The sequence below is a fragment of the Branchiostoma lanceolatum genome, chromosome 1, assembly GCF_035083965.1.
Source record: "Branchiostoma lanceolatum isolate klBraLanc5 chromosome 1, klBraLanc5.hap2, whole genome shotgun sequence".
Taxonomy (NCBI): domain Eukaryota; kingdom Metazoa; phylum Chordata; class Leptocardii; order Amphioxiformes; family Branchiostomatidae; genus Branchiostoma; species Branchiostoma lanceolatum.
The window spans coordinates 20,365,533-20,379,192 of record NC_089722.1 but is presented as its reverse complement, the minus strand read 5'-3'; the positions used below and the strand labels follow the sequence as shown (position 1 = coordinate 20,379,192).

General features: G+C 40.3%; 1 protein-coding gene across 5 annotated transcripts in view; it reads left to right on the top strand.

Annotated features, from left to right (window-relative positions):
* LOC136440224 (BCAS3 microtubule associated cell migration factor-like) overlaps positions 1-13,660 on the top strand; it is a 201,827-nt gene that overhangs the window by 38,887 nt on the left and 149,280 nt on the right. For all 5 annotated transcript variants that reach the window (XM_066436129.1, XM_066436138.1, XM_066436120.1 and 2 more), the window contains 2 exons: positions 2,182-2,344; positions 8,826-8,923. In XM_066436129.1, the coding sequence (XP_066292226.1) occupies positions 2,182-2,344; positions 8,826-8,923 (261 nt within the window). The remainder of the gene's footprint in view (positions 1-2,181; positions 2,345-8,825; positions 8,924-13,660) is intronic.

The following is a 13,660-nucleotide window of genomic DNA, read 5'->3' as shown; positions in this document are numbered from 1 at the left end:
AGAAATCAAGTCAGCATGTTGATGGTTGTTTATTAAAAGTGTTCAAATAATCAAACAATCGTTGTCAATGGAGTGTCTATTACGTAGACTACAAATGTAGGCCGCATACACCACCTACAACTACTTTAACAGAATACTCGGGTCCACATTGGCTTCTATGTAAAAAGTGCAAAATGGCTGGACAAAAATATCTACATTCCATTTGGTAAATAATATCTAATTAGTGCTGGGACACCATAAACTTGAAGTGTGGAAGGTTAAAAACATGGGGATCAGGAAAATCCGGCCCTTAACCAACTTGGACCTGTAAACTTGGCCTAACACCCTGGTCAACCCAGCCAACGCATGATCTGACCAAAAAAAAACATGGCGGCCCTGTTGAACCAGCGCTAGAAAACCTGACTGCGCCCTGACAGGTTATGTACGTATGTCTTTCGCTGTTGCAAGAAGACCCACCAGTCGTTATTGCTCGCGGCCCCTAAAGTTTTGTGCTTGGGAAGATGAATAGGAGAAGAGCTTTCTCTTGATGGCCCAAGTACGCTTTAATAAAGTCGCGTAGCTTTTAATGGTACGATTTGTTTTACGGAAATGCGGCGGGCGGAGCTCGGGGAGACAGAAAATCAAAGGATTATTTCCCCCAAATGGGTCCGTGAAAACCGGACATGACTTTTCGATAAAGCTCTCGTGAAGTATTGCGGTCCAGGCACGAGAATCGCGCAGATGGGGTGTTTCTGAGCGGCAGTCTGCACAGCTCCGCGCTTACGGCGCCATCTGTCATGTTGACAGAAAATCAAAGAAGTAATCTTGGCGAAGTAGTTAGCATACCGAGAAATTTTTATTTGTTCGAAATGATGCGTATCTTTCCAGGAACGTCTGTACTTAAGACCCATTAAAAGGCACTGTCTTGCTGACAGATGCATCCACCTCAGAGATAGCAGAACGGGAAGGACTCACAGTCAATCATCTCATCCAAAATATTTGTCAACCGCCCGGCAGATTTTGACTAAATCCGTTAAGTGCCATCACAATATGTTTCCGACGGTCGGCACACTTGTATCACGTCTTGATGGATGCGACCAACAACTTCGCTAACTATTCCCACACGCAGAAGACCACTTTCCTTGGCGTACAATGTGAATGTCTGTCAAGAAACTTTCCAATGAACTGTTTGATTTGAGAAGTCCAGCTGGCATAAAGGAAGACCGATGTTACGTGATGTGTATCGCTCGCCGCGAATGCGAGCACTAAAAGCTCGAAAGTGGATGCATTATCGATCAGCAGTTTATCGTAGACAGTAAACCGTGTCCACCGAATTCCCCAAATAAATTTCCCTTGTACCACTTTTCCTTCCTTAAGTCGTACAAAGAGTGCCTTCGGACCATTTAGAAGGCATTTCCGATCTATATTCAGGTAGAATGTCCTCGGCACCTTTGTACGCCATCTGTAGATAACGCTGGCAAAACAATTCCGCAAATCGCGAAAACCCATAACGATATTTCTTGCGGCAAAGTGCCTTCCGGACGGATCAAAAAGTTTCGGCCGTCAGCACCTTAAAAGCGAAATGCTTAATCGATCACGGGAGAACACACTTTAGTCTTCCAGACTCGGCCTATTTGTCAAGAATGATGGAGGGATGAGTTACCCTATGCCCACCTATGGGACAAAACAAGTTTGGACAATCACACATGATCAGACCTATCCCCTTTAACGTTATGGATTGCTAATCGATCTTAGTAATACAAGTTTCCGTCCAAAAACACTACTGGAGACAGTTCTTTGAAAAACATGTAGAGTCTGTCTACTCTTCAGGCCATAAAATGTCTGGCTGTTGACAGTGAGTTACGACCCTGCCATAAAGACCAGAGTCCTACCCGGCTTATTGTTCTGCATCATTGCGGACAAACATGTTCGTTATTGTTGATGCTTTCATTCCAAATGACGCTCTATAACATTACATTACGCTCAAGTTAATTAAAGAACCCTCGGGGACATCTACGTATTATTTCTCTCAATTAGGGACAATTTGCTTCATTCTGTGTGCGCCCAGCTACAAAATCATCAGGCCCGGTGTTTAACAAACTGTAGTTAACTGCTCGTCATTTTTTACGGTCTTCCGGCTGAGAGTCTCACAATATTTAGGGTCATGACTCACTGCTCGTTATTTCATTTCCTGGCTTTTAGACCCTGGAAAGCCGCTACCTGTCGACTCCCTGTACATCATCAGTTGTCATGGCAACCTGATGGAGCACGTCCTAGATCCTCAACCTGTTGACAGCATCCCCAAGATGGATGACGCCCCCATCCAGCTTCTAACTCAACCACTCGCACAATGGAGTTTAAAAAGGTGAGCGACCTCTTAACCACCTTCCGGTCATCCCCATCATAAGTGTGGTTTTAGTGTTGTTGAAATGTTTGAATTGTTGTAAAATGGTACTCACTTAATATATGTTCTAGGGTCACATTTCCTAACCAGCGCCTAGCCAGGCAGTTTGCGGGAACGAAAAGTATGCTATGAATACTATAACACAACATAACGCATCAAGCATAATTTGTTGGCGTATATTTCTTGATAATTTATACGCTTTTAATTTTCATTCCCATAAACAGCCCGGCCAGGCCCTCGTTTGGAAATGTGATCCTATAGCATTACAGGTCACACTGTTCGCGGTATGTGAACTGTTAACTTAGTGTTTTGACTCGCGGCATCTTCAGCTTTTATGAGTCAAATAGAGGGACTTTTGATGTACAATTTGTGCATACGGTACAGTCAGAGCTTCACGTCGCCCCCCTCCCCATGCACTGGGCCAATTCTAAACCCTTATAGTCCATGGGCCAGGTCCCTCAAAATAGCCATTTGGTACCAAATAGAGGGACAAAGGGTGACTAACTTTTTTGAAAAGGTTGATTTCTCTACTTTATCATTATGCATGATAGCAATGTCAAATGTCCAGCTTTTTAGGAATTATCACGTGATATGGTGACGTCATCAAAATGGACCTCGACTTTTGGGACTTAATTCAGAGGACTGGGACAAAATATCAAACATCAATAATTTTCGGTGAAAATCGGTTTACAGGCAAAAGATACCACAGGAATCACGAAATAGTATGTTTTTGGTTGATATTTTAACTCTTATATAAGAAGCTATGAGTCTTTGAAGTCCATTTTGGGGGTAATTTTGTGTGAAAAATATGTATTGTTTACTTTCCAAAATCAGGCATTTATTTGGGCTACCTATGGGGTCTTGTGTAATACATTATATTGATAGGCCATATCATTTTCTGCATTTTGGGCTTTGAATCAACAAAATCCGTCAAAAGTATCAGGAGTTATAAGGGTTTTAAGAATTACACCCGACGACCGTGTTATCAAATCGCCGCAAATATCACAATGCATCATGGGTAATTTTAAGGGGGTCTGTCTTTGAAATACCTAGTAGCAAAGGACAAAATGTCGTGTTTTTTTTTTAAATTTTGGGTGGTGGTAAGGCCTTGGTCCAATTGTAGAAAATGGGTAAGTTTTGGGATAACTGGTGGTCACCGGTTGCCATGGAAACGGTCATTTTTTAAAGATGGCAATTTTTATCTGCAAAGGCTCAATCTCGTCCAGAATACACCACCTTTGGCCTACAGAAACGCCAACTAATTAACATATATTCTACATGCCTGTAACATATACTTTACATCTTTATCTTGATTTAGATAATAATTAGATCAACTTGCATAATCATATGTTTTAAGGTGCAGCAAATGTTTAAACATAACCTGTTTTGATTGATTTTTGATATTGACTTTTGACAAAAAGCTGTTATTCGGGAATTCTTAGCGATCAGTAGGGCAGATCAATTTGGTTGACATACGGTCAAGTTACAGTTTGAACCTATGAGATACACCCTAGCGGACTTCTGACGGCTAAACCGTTGCTAAGTCCGTTCTGCTGTTGTAAAATAGGGGTTCGGACAAAGTGCACACAGGGAAGGATTGGAAAGTACATGCATTAGCAGAAATTGTTGCCTACGTTATATTAAGTGGCTTATTGGGTTTAACCCTTGAGAAATGTTGGCCACAGATGCACAAGACATTCACCCTGTCCAGACTCCATTAGACGAAGTGTAATTTGCTAATTGATATCGTGTTTTGGTTTGTCGAAAACTTTGTTTTTCTCTTTCTAACAACTAGATGTACTTAATCCCGAGGATAATAATGGTCTGAACGGCCTATGTACCATTTTGCATGGACGTAACTATGTGTCATAGACAGCCACCTTGGCACACACGCTTCATAAAACGAGATGAGATGGGTGCGTTATATAAAGGGGATTAACCGTCGAAGAATGTTGGCCACAGATGCACAAGGCTCTCGCATTAAAATCAGAGTCTAAATGAATCTACAACGGTCGTCTTAAAGGCAACAAAAATACTAAAATCTTTATTGTAGTGACATTTACTAACACTGTCTAGCACATTTGTGAAGTTACTTCATACTTTGAGCATTTGAAAACTGTGCAAAAACATGCCATACGATGATCCCTTGTAGTTTTGCGAGCCTACAAAAACCCCGGCGACGATTTTCAGTGAGTTCTCATGTCACATCGAAGTCATATTTTTGCATCATGGACATCGCTATTCATTGTGATAGTGTTGTTTGAACTCATCATTGTATAGAAATGACTAAATAAATTGACTTTCAAAATCCGATTTTCGGGCCCTAATATTGCTTTAGTTGCCTTTAACTTCCAAGATTGATTAACGGTTTATAGAGACCTGAGACTGATATCAAGGTTGGGGAGTGTGTTCTCCTACATATATACCAATACAATATACAGTTACTGCAAAACTAGAGAATGTGTTAATTGATCTTTATGATACAGAAGAAGACACTTACTGTAGTTGCACCTCGGATTAACACACATTCCATTTAATTGCACCGAATCCCAAAATCCCAAACCGGTTCCCATTCACTGCATTGTTAGTGACTACGCATATCTGCACCGCACATTGTCACCAATGCCGGATAACTGCACAAAAATGTTTCAAAAATCTTCAATAAGTTAACCAAAAAGGAGCGCTAAAAATCGGCAAACACGGTAAAAATGAGTCGATACCTGTAAGTGTAAAGGCCCAATACCGCCAATATGTTTGAAACTGTTTTGAGTAACAAAAGAAGGCGGTCCCATTGACATTTGAATAACTTACGAGGAAAATCTATATTTTCATTCTAGGCATGCTGTGACAGTTTTCACAAGGGCGGGCAAAAAAAAAAGATCTCCACGTTTTCAAAGTGAACCATAAAGCATGTAAAAGGAATTGCGATAAAACATGGTATTACAACCAAGTATTTCATGACTATATTCAATAAAACATTAACAATGACGTCAACATTATAATCATGATAAATTTACATACGGGTTTGCATAGCACATCAAGAACGCAGAGACAAGGTTTTCCTTACACTAGGCACTGGACTCCCCTGAGTCATGGGGCAGACTGATTGTGACTACATAATGCTGGCTCTGCTCACTTTGCCTCAACTGAAGTTCTCTCCGCTGTCCTGACCGTCTGAATAAAGACCTACCTCGGAAATCCCCCGCCTTTTTATACTGTCTTCAACGGGCAGACAGCTAGACAATGGTCTACCTAAACCGCATGGCATAAGTTATTTCATCTGACCTTGTTATCGAATTGTTTCATTCAAGAATAACACATCAGCCAGTGACAATACAGGTTGTTGACAATAATAGCACAGCAATTACAAACTAATTCCAATTACAAGTTTGGTATGAGGGCTGTACTGTGTATGTGTGTGTTCCTGTAAGCTTGTGAAGAGGAGCAATCTTTTTTGGAGCTTGCATACACACTAATTCTACAACATATTTCTACAGATTTTTCAACATTCCGACAAGTGCAACTGTTACAGCATATAGAACGTTTTTGCGATGGAACTGACAGGCATTCGCAACATTTAGCCCGGGGCATTTTCGGTATATTGACCATTGCTGATGGGTAAAAATCTTTTAAATTTCAAAATCTGGCGGAAATCAATGTGCGTGCTGGTGTCATCCATAAAATTTACTTGCTGTGGATTTATTAAGATAAGGCCATAGAACACAATCTATTCTGCTTGAGTGTGATTCTTCGCATATATCTCTCAACCAGCATCTTGGAATCTTTTTCCAATGAATGAATGAATGAATGAATGACGGACAGCACTCTGAGTTGGAACAATGTCCTTAAATGTATGAGGATGCTTCCATATGATCACTGTTACAGTAGCTTTTGCGTTTAGTGCCTGGTCGAACACCAGCACTATGCTCGTCAAGTGTAGTGCCTCTTTGAGTTTCAGTGATCAGACCAAAATCGCATAAACAGTTGACATGTTAGTAGCGGGTGTACATGTATCTATTGTGAGGACATATAGTGCCTTGGATAATCTCAGTCTCATTATGCACTAAAATGTTATAGCCAGTCCATCCGTTAACTTTCTGCCTGGTCTCCCTATGTAGGCGCACCAAAATCCACAGTGGGTTTCTTCTTCTCAAGTCCTCTAATACAACCTGACTCAAGTGTTACATACCCTCTTGTCTTAGGGCCTTGACGTTCTCCTGAGTTATTCTTTTAAGTATTCCTGGTGATCCACGGTCCAAAATATCTAGCCTGTACTGCTATTCCATTTACACAATACCCTCTCCTGATAGGGTCTCTTCATTGTAAAATACATATTGTCCCGTGCCAATATGGTACTAACATAAGGCGGTATGCTGTCCGGCAATGGGATTTTGCTGTGCTGTTACAATAAAAGATAATCATTACTATAGGATGTCCAGAGCACGAGATTGAAAACCAAAATTTCTTCTGCAATTCCACAAACAGCCACCAGGTGGTAATAGAAGTTTGACGTCCTTCCTTCTGATATAATGTACTTTCGAAACCTTCCTAGTGTGAACTGTAACATATACTTTACATCTTTATCTTGATTTAGATAATAATTAGATCAACTTGCATAATCATATGTTTAAAGGTGCAGCAAATGTTTAAACATAACCTGTTTTGATTGATTTTTGATATTGACTTTTGACAAAAAGCTGTTATTCGGGAATTCTTAGCGATCAGTAGGGCAGATCAATTTGGTTGACATACGGTCAAGTTACAGTTTGAACCTATGAGATACACCCTAGCGGACTTCTGACGGCTAAACCGTTGCTAAGTCCGTTCTGCTGTTGTAAAATAGGGGTTCGGACAAAGTGCACACAGGGAAGGATTGGAAAGTACATGCATTAGCAGAAATTGTTGCCTACGTTATATTAAGTGGCTTATTGGGTTTAACCCTTGAGAAATGTTGGCCACAGATGCACAAGACATTCACCCTGTCCAGACTCCATTAGACGAAGTGTAATTTGCTAATTGATATCGTGTTTTGGTTTGTCGAAAACTTTGTTTTTCTCTTTCTAACAACTAGATGTACTTAATCCCGAGGATAATAATGGTCTGAACGGCCTATGTACCATTTTGCATGGACGTAACTATGTGTCATAGACAGCCACCTTGGCACACACGCTTCATAAAACGAGATGAGATGGGTGCGTTATATAAAGGGGATTAACCGTCGAAGAATGTTGGCCACAGATGCACAAGGCTCTCGCATTAAAATCAGAGTCTAAATGAATCTACAACGGTCGTCTTAAAGGCAACAAAAATACTAAAATCTTTATTGTAGTGACATTTACTAACACTGTCTAGCACATTTGTGAAGTTACTTCATACTTTGAGCATTTGAAAACTGTGCAAAAACATGCCATACGATGATCCCTTTTACACAAAATTACCCCCAAAAATGGACTTCAAAGACTCATAGCTTCTTATAGAGTTGAAATATCAACCAAAAACATACTATTTCGTGATTCCTGTGGTATCTTGTGCCTGTAAACCGATTTTCACCGAAAATTATTGATGTTTGATATTTTGTCCCAGTCCTCTGAATTAAGTCCCCATAATCGAGGTCCATTTTAATGACGTCACCATATCACGTGATAATTCCTAAAAAGCTGGACATTTGACATTGTTATCATGCATAATTATAAAGTAGAGGAATCAACCTTTTCAAAAAAGTAAGTCACCCTTTGTCCCTCTATTTGGTACCAAAAAGCTGATTGGCCCATGGACTATTAGTTCTAATGAGCGATGCCACTGAGAAATTAAAAGTGCACTGTGCTGAAGATCAAGGAACATTTTTATAGCTTCCCATGCAATACCAAGGGATGTTCCTATAGCCGAACTGGTATCAGCCCCACAGTTGAGCTCCTGTTTCCAGTTAGTTAGTAACTGGGAGACCTGGAGTTCAATCCTGGGAAGGGCATCTCGGTTGGGGCTGCACCCGTCTTTCGGAAGGGCGTGAAATTTGGGCCCCATGTTCGAGGAGTTGCCTTGAGCACATAAAAAGGGAAGGGCTAGCAACCTCGTCCTGTAGAAATATTCCTTTAGGCCACACCAATTAATTTTCTTGGTTAACGGAATAAAAAAGGTTTTTTTTAATGCTAGATTGGAAAAACAACATGAAAACAGAATCTCAGAGGAATGTTTTTACTTTGGTGCACACAGTTTCAGGGTGTTAACAGGGTCAGGTGCACGGTTTAACCCCAGTCTTCTGTTTTCATGATTTTTTTTTGCTAAAATTGAATCTAAAAATCCGTTAACCAAGAAATTAAATTGGTGTAGCCTTAGGCTAGTACAGAAAAAGAAAAGACACTTACTGACCTATGTGCCACTAGGCACTACAACTTGAACAACAACAAGTGTTCCTCACCAAGTGGTTATGGTTTCTTTCCAACAGGTGTTCGACTTCAGCAGAGCTGAAACCCCCCCTCCCCAGCAACAGTCCCCTCATCATAGCTGCAGACGTCGTGGCTGCAGACAACGCAGCAAGCATGAGTAAGTAGCGTTGTTTTGTCGTGCTCATCCTAAATCAGTAAAGTAGTAGGTCCTGGAAGAATCATACTCTGGTCCATAGCATGTTACAGTTTCTTTGTCCTTTACAAAATTTGATTGATAGTTATGGAAACGTGTGCCCACCATATGTCCCCCTTGAAGTTATTTACATGTATATATATATATATATATATATATATATATATATACATATATGTATTATTAAATAAGTTAAATTTGGGATGCCTTTGACACTTGCCAGCTCACATAATATAAAAACCCACGGGTAAATAATATCATGTTAAATTTATTTTTCCTTCACAAAATTTTATTGGTAATTGTGGAAAAATTTGTTCGGATGTCCCCCTTTTGCGATGCCTTTGACAGGTGCCTCACATGAAAGAAAAGACATTGGGTATAAAAGTATAAGTAACATTATAATGTTAGATTTTCTTTCTCAAAATTTGATTTGTGATTGTAAAAACATGTTTCCATACATCCATTTACAATACATTTCACGCTTCAGCCTCACATGAAATAGATATTAGTAGCATGTTAAATTTTCTTTACCAAATTTGGTTGGTGATTGTGAAAACCTGTGCCCATGCCTTTGTGAAAACCTGTGCCCATGCCTTTGACACTTGCGAGCTCACATGAAATAAAAACTCAGTGAGAAGTAAGGCCACACCATTTTAATTTCTTGGTTAATGGAATTTTAAAAAAAATGCTAGGTTGGAAAATTGACAGGAAAGCAGAATAGAATCTCAGAGGAAAGTTTGTACTTTGGTGCACACAATTTAAGGGAGTGAACAGGGTCAGGTGCAAGTTTTCACCCCAGCCTTCTGTTTTCATGATTTTTTTTGTTGCTAAAATTTTAAAAAAAATCAGTAACCAAGAAAGTAAAGTGGTGTGGCCTATTAAAGTGGCTATTGTGGGTTGATGAACAGATTTCTGAGGATCCATTGATGAGTGCGGTGTCTGTGCAGGGGCGGCAGAAGGACACCCTGCCTCAGGTTGGGTGGCGCCTGCTCCGTTGTTCTCCTGGCAGGTTAAGTTATGATGTATCATCCACGCACGTTTGCGGGCCCACTCCAAAGCAGTTCATTTGATGGATGGGCCAACCTGCTGTATTAAATGCTAGACAAAGGAATTAATTATCATTCATCTCCCAATTTGTTGACCATGATTTATGTGGCACCCTCTGAATCGTGGCTTTCATTACTAATATTGCCCATGCAGTGCTCAAGCATGTGTCAATGTACTAATCATTTTAGGAGAAAGTTAATCTGTATAAGATGATTCTAATAAAAGATCATGGACTCATGGAATAAAGTGGACTTAGTCTACATGCAGGTACAGTAAATGCATGTAAGTTTGCGCTGGGTTTATGTACGTAGTTTTCGTGGGGACCCTTTCACGGCAAACTCAAAACCACTGAAAATTCTGTCGTCTGCCCACCTATCCCCTTGTTGAAGCACTACGTGTACGTGCTGTATGTTTGTACATTGTACAGTTTTATGATGTGTTGGAGGTAACTGTTCTATCCGTCGGTAGCATCACTGTCGAGTCGCTAGAAGATGGGTTTTCTGACTAGCTGTCAGTTAAGGCCCCAATATTTCCATTACTGTATGTGACCATAAGCGGTATCGCGAACTCAAAACCACCGTGGACAATCCATTTTCTCCTTACCGCAGAATTAAACCATTGCAAACTTAGATGCATTTACAATATCTTCTCAGATCACCCATCAATTGTGTGATCAATACTAATTTTTAGAACTTTGATTGATGACTTCCTTTACACTGAAGATTACGTAGTGGAATAATTTGAATTTTAGGAAGTGGGGGGAAGGTAACTTGATACTCTTGTATTTTCAAGCCCTTTTGACGGTGAGTGCTGGCCTTCAATTGTCTAACAACACAATAGGTAAATTATATTGATAAGGAAAACACCACAAATAAAAGTCTTTCATACCTGCATGTAAACAGACTTTGAAAACAGGTTTAGTTTTATTTTTCAGCAAGAGACCATGTCACTTTAGACAGAGACCTGTCTCTTAAATGGAAAGGAAACATTTGCAAGCAAATGCAGTATGGCACCACTGGCTTCCGATGCAACATGATGCAGGGATACATTTTCTGGAGTACTTTTCTTGTATCCCTTAGTCATGATAGTACGATACTGAAATTTGCTTCTTGTAAGTTTGTTATCTGAACTGTGCAGGGAGGAAGTAAGAGGCATTGAAAAAGATGGGAAAATGATATCAGAGAATGGACCCGCATTACACTTGTCTATAAACAGAAAATCAAGAAATATGTAGAAGACTAGTTGCCAGATCTTCTGTAGTGCCCCAATGGTCACATTCTAGTAGGCTATGGGATAGATGATGATGTAAGTTGAAACGATCCACTGTTTAATGGACCAGTTATGATTGTACAATGTACATGTAAATAACTGTTAACAGCAAAAGGTTATTGTGAAATTTTGATAATGAATATACGCCAAGAACAATACCTCAAATCCCACATGGCTACTTGTTAGATTTCTGCAGTGATGGATATGATTTTCCAAGGTCCCAGACTGGCCGCAGAATTTACGTGCCAGGCCAGACAGGATCATAATGTTCCTGTGTTCTTATGTGACAAAAAATGGCCTTGTGGTTTCTACCGATGACAGCGTTCCATTGTGCGGCCGCCCCGTCTCCACAAAGAACTTTCCGAACATTTATCATAATGGCCTACTTATCATCAATCAGGTAAACAGCGGGTCATTGTTTTGCGGCGGGTCGGAAGAAATTTTTCACAGGTCCAGTCTACCGCTGGCGCCTGGAGGGGGCTGATCTGACGGGTCGTGTCACCTGTTTGAGGAGGTGTCACCATTTTCTGTCACAAAACAACACAAGAACATTATCATCCCGTCTGACCTGGAATATTAATTCAGCGGCCTGTCTGGGATCCGGGAAAATCATATCTATCACTGAGGAAATTTGTTAAGTAGCCATGTGGGATTTGAGGTATTGTTCTTGGAGTGCATTCATATCAAAATTACACAATAACCTTTCGCTGTTACTTAAAACCGTACCTGATCCGACAGATCCTATTTGCCACTGCTGTCCAACTTGATCTGTAGCTGGCCAAGCCGTCACTTATTTCTGTTTTGTAATCTTCAGAACTTGTTTCACAGACTTCCTCTCTTGAATATTTTGACATTCTAAATTAGATAGCTTTAAACAGTGCTTATTGCATACTGTAAATGCCTTTAATTTCGCAGTAGGAAGAACATGGAGAAGTGTTTGCGGTGGTTTTAAGTTGAAACAAGGGGGTAGGAGAAAAGACATAAATTATCGCGGTGGTTTCAAGTTCCCAACATTTCAACGTCAACATTTTTTTGCCTTTTCTGGTCATCATGTCTTGGAGTTTATGTGAGTTCTTATTCCAACAAACACAAAAAAATTTAATGATTTTTGTGTGCTCTTGGTTGGAAGTGAAACAATCAATTGTTTGTGTTAAGAGTCACTGCATGAGGCATCAAAGACTTATTGCTAAATTTTTTTTCAATGTTCAGCATTTTTGTGATATTACTCTTACATAGCCAGCCTTTTAGCGGAAAGAAATTCACATAAATTGAGAGAGTAAACCTAAATAGAAGACTTCGGTCGACATCCACTAAGTCTTTAGCCACAAGCAACAACATCACTAAAAACATGCAGGAGCATTCTCATACAAACTTAGTTGCTCTCGAGTTACTGTAAAATCTTAAATCTAAATCTTCAGCTACATTGTACTGTTGTTCCTTTCGTCAAATTTGTGCTCACTGGTAGTTCCACTCAGTTCAAATAGTACATATTCCAGCAGATGCCACAGTGAAATTTTATGGAATATGTGCTTCTTGATTCAAATGAAAAGCAATAGATTTTAAAAACAGTGTTTGATTCAAATGACTGATCATGATTGATTCTAATGAAGTGTGTCCGCTCATTGATTCAAATGAAAAAGCCATAGCATAAAAACAGTGATTTATGCTATTGCTTTTTCATTTGAACCACGGCTAGGGAAGTTTTGGAGCCTGTCCTTTATGTTTACAAATGTGAGGAGTCACGACACTGCCATACCTCAAGTTGCAATAGCTTTTTGTCAACCTTGATATAGTTGTCCTGCGCCTGTTCTCTTCTGCTTTTCTCTGGATAGAGAGAGCATCATATTCAAAGAAACACTCGCTTTATCAAACGCCCTCTGACTTTCAAGTTCACAAGTGATTTATTGTAGCTTTTCTTCCTCTGGAGTCTTCCTTTCCTGCACCCTTCCTGGGGGAGTGAAAAAGATTAAGGAGACTCGAGCAGTCAAAGCAGTACCTTTTGCACAGGCTTGACCTGGCACCTTTTGAACCTGGAGGTGATACACGACTTCCTATCTCTACCCCGGGGTGTTCCACTCATTACAGCCTCTACCTTTCTCCTCCCGTACGCATTGCCCTTTTGGGTGTCAAACTTAAGAACTGCGCGGCCCGAACTTTCCACCTTCTAAGAGCACTTTGACACGAAAATCGATGGATGGCCCCTTCCGTGCTCCCGGCAATTTCCCCCAGACACATGGTCCGAGTGCTTTTCACCCCTTCATTGTTCTTCTGAGTGCAATAATAGGCTCATTTATCTTCCAGACTCCCTGGCCATGGTTAAAAACTTTACAGGCAAGGTTGGGAAATGAACTCCCGCAATTAGCACGGTTAGTCCGCCCGGAATCC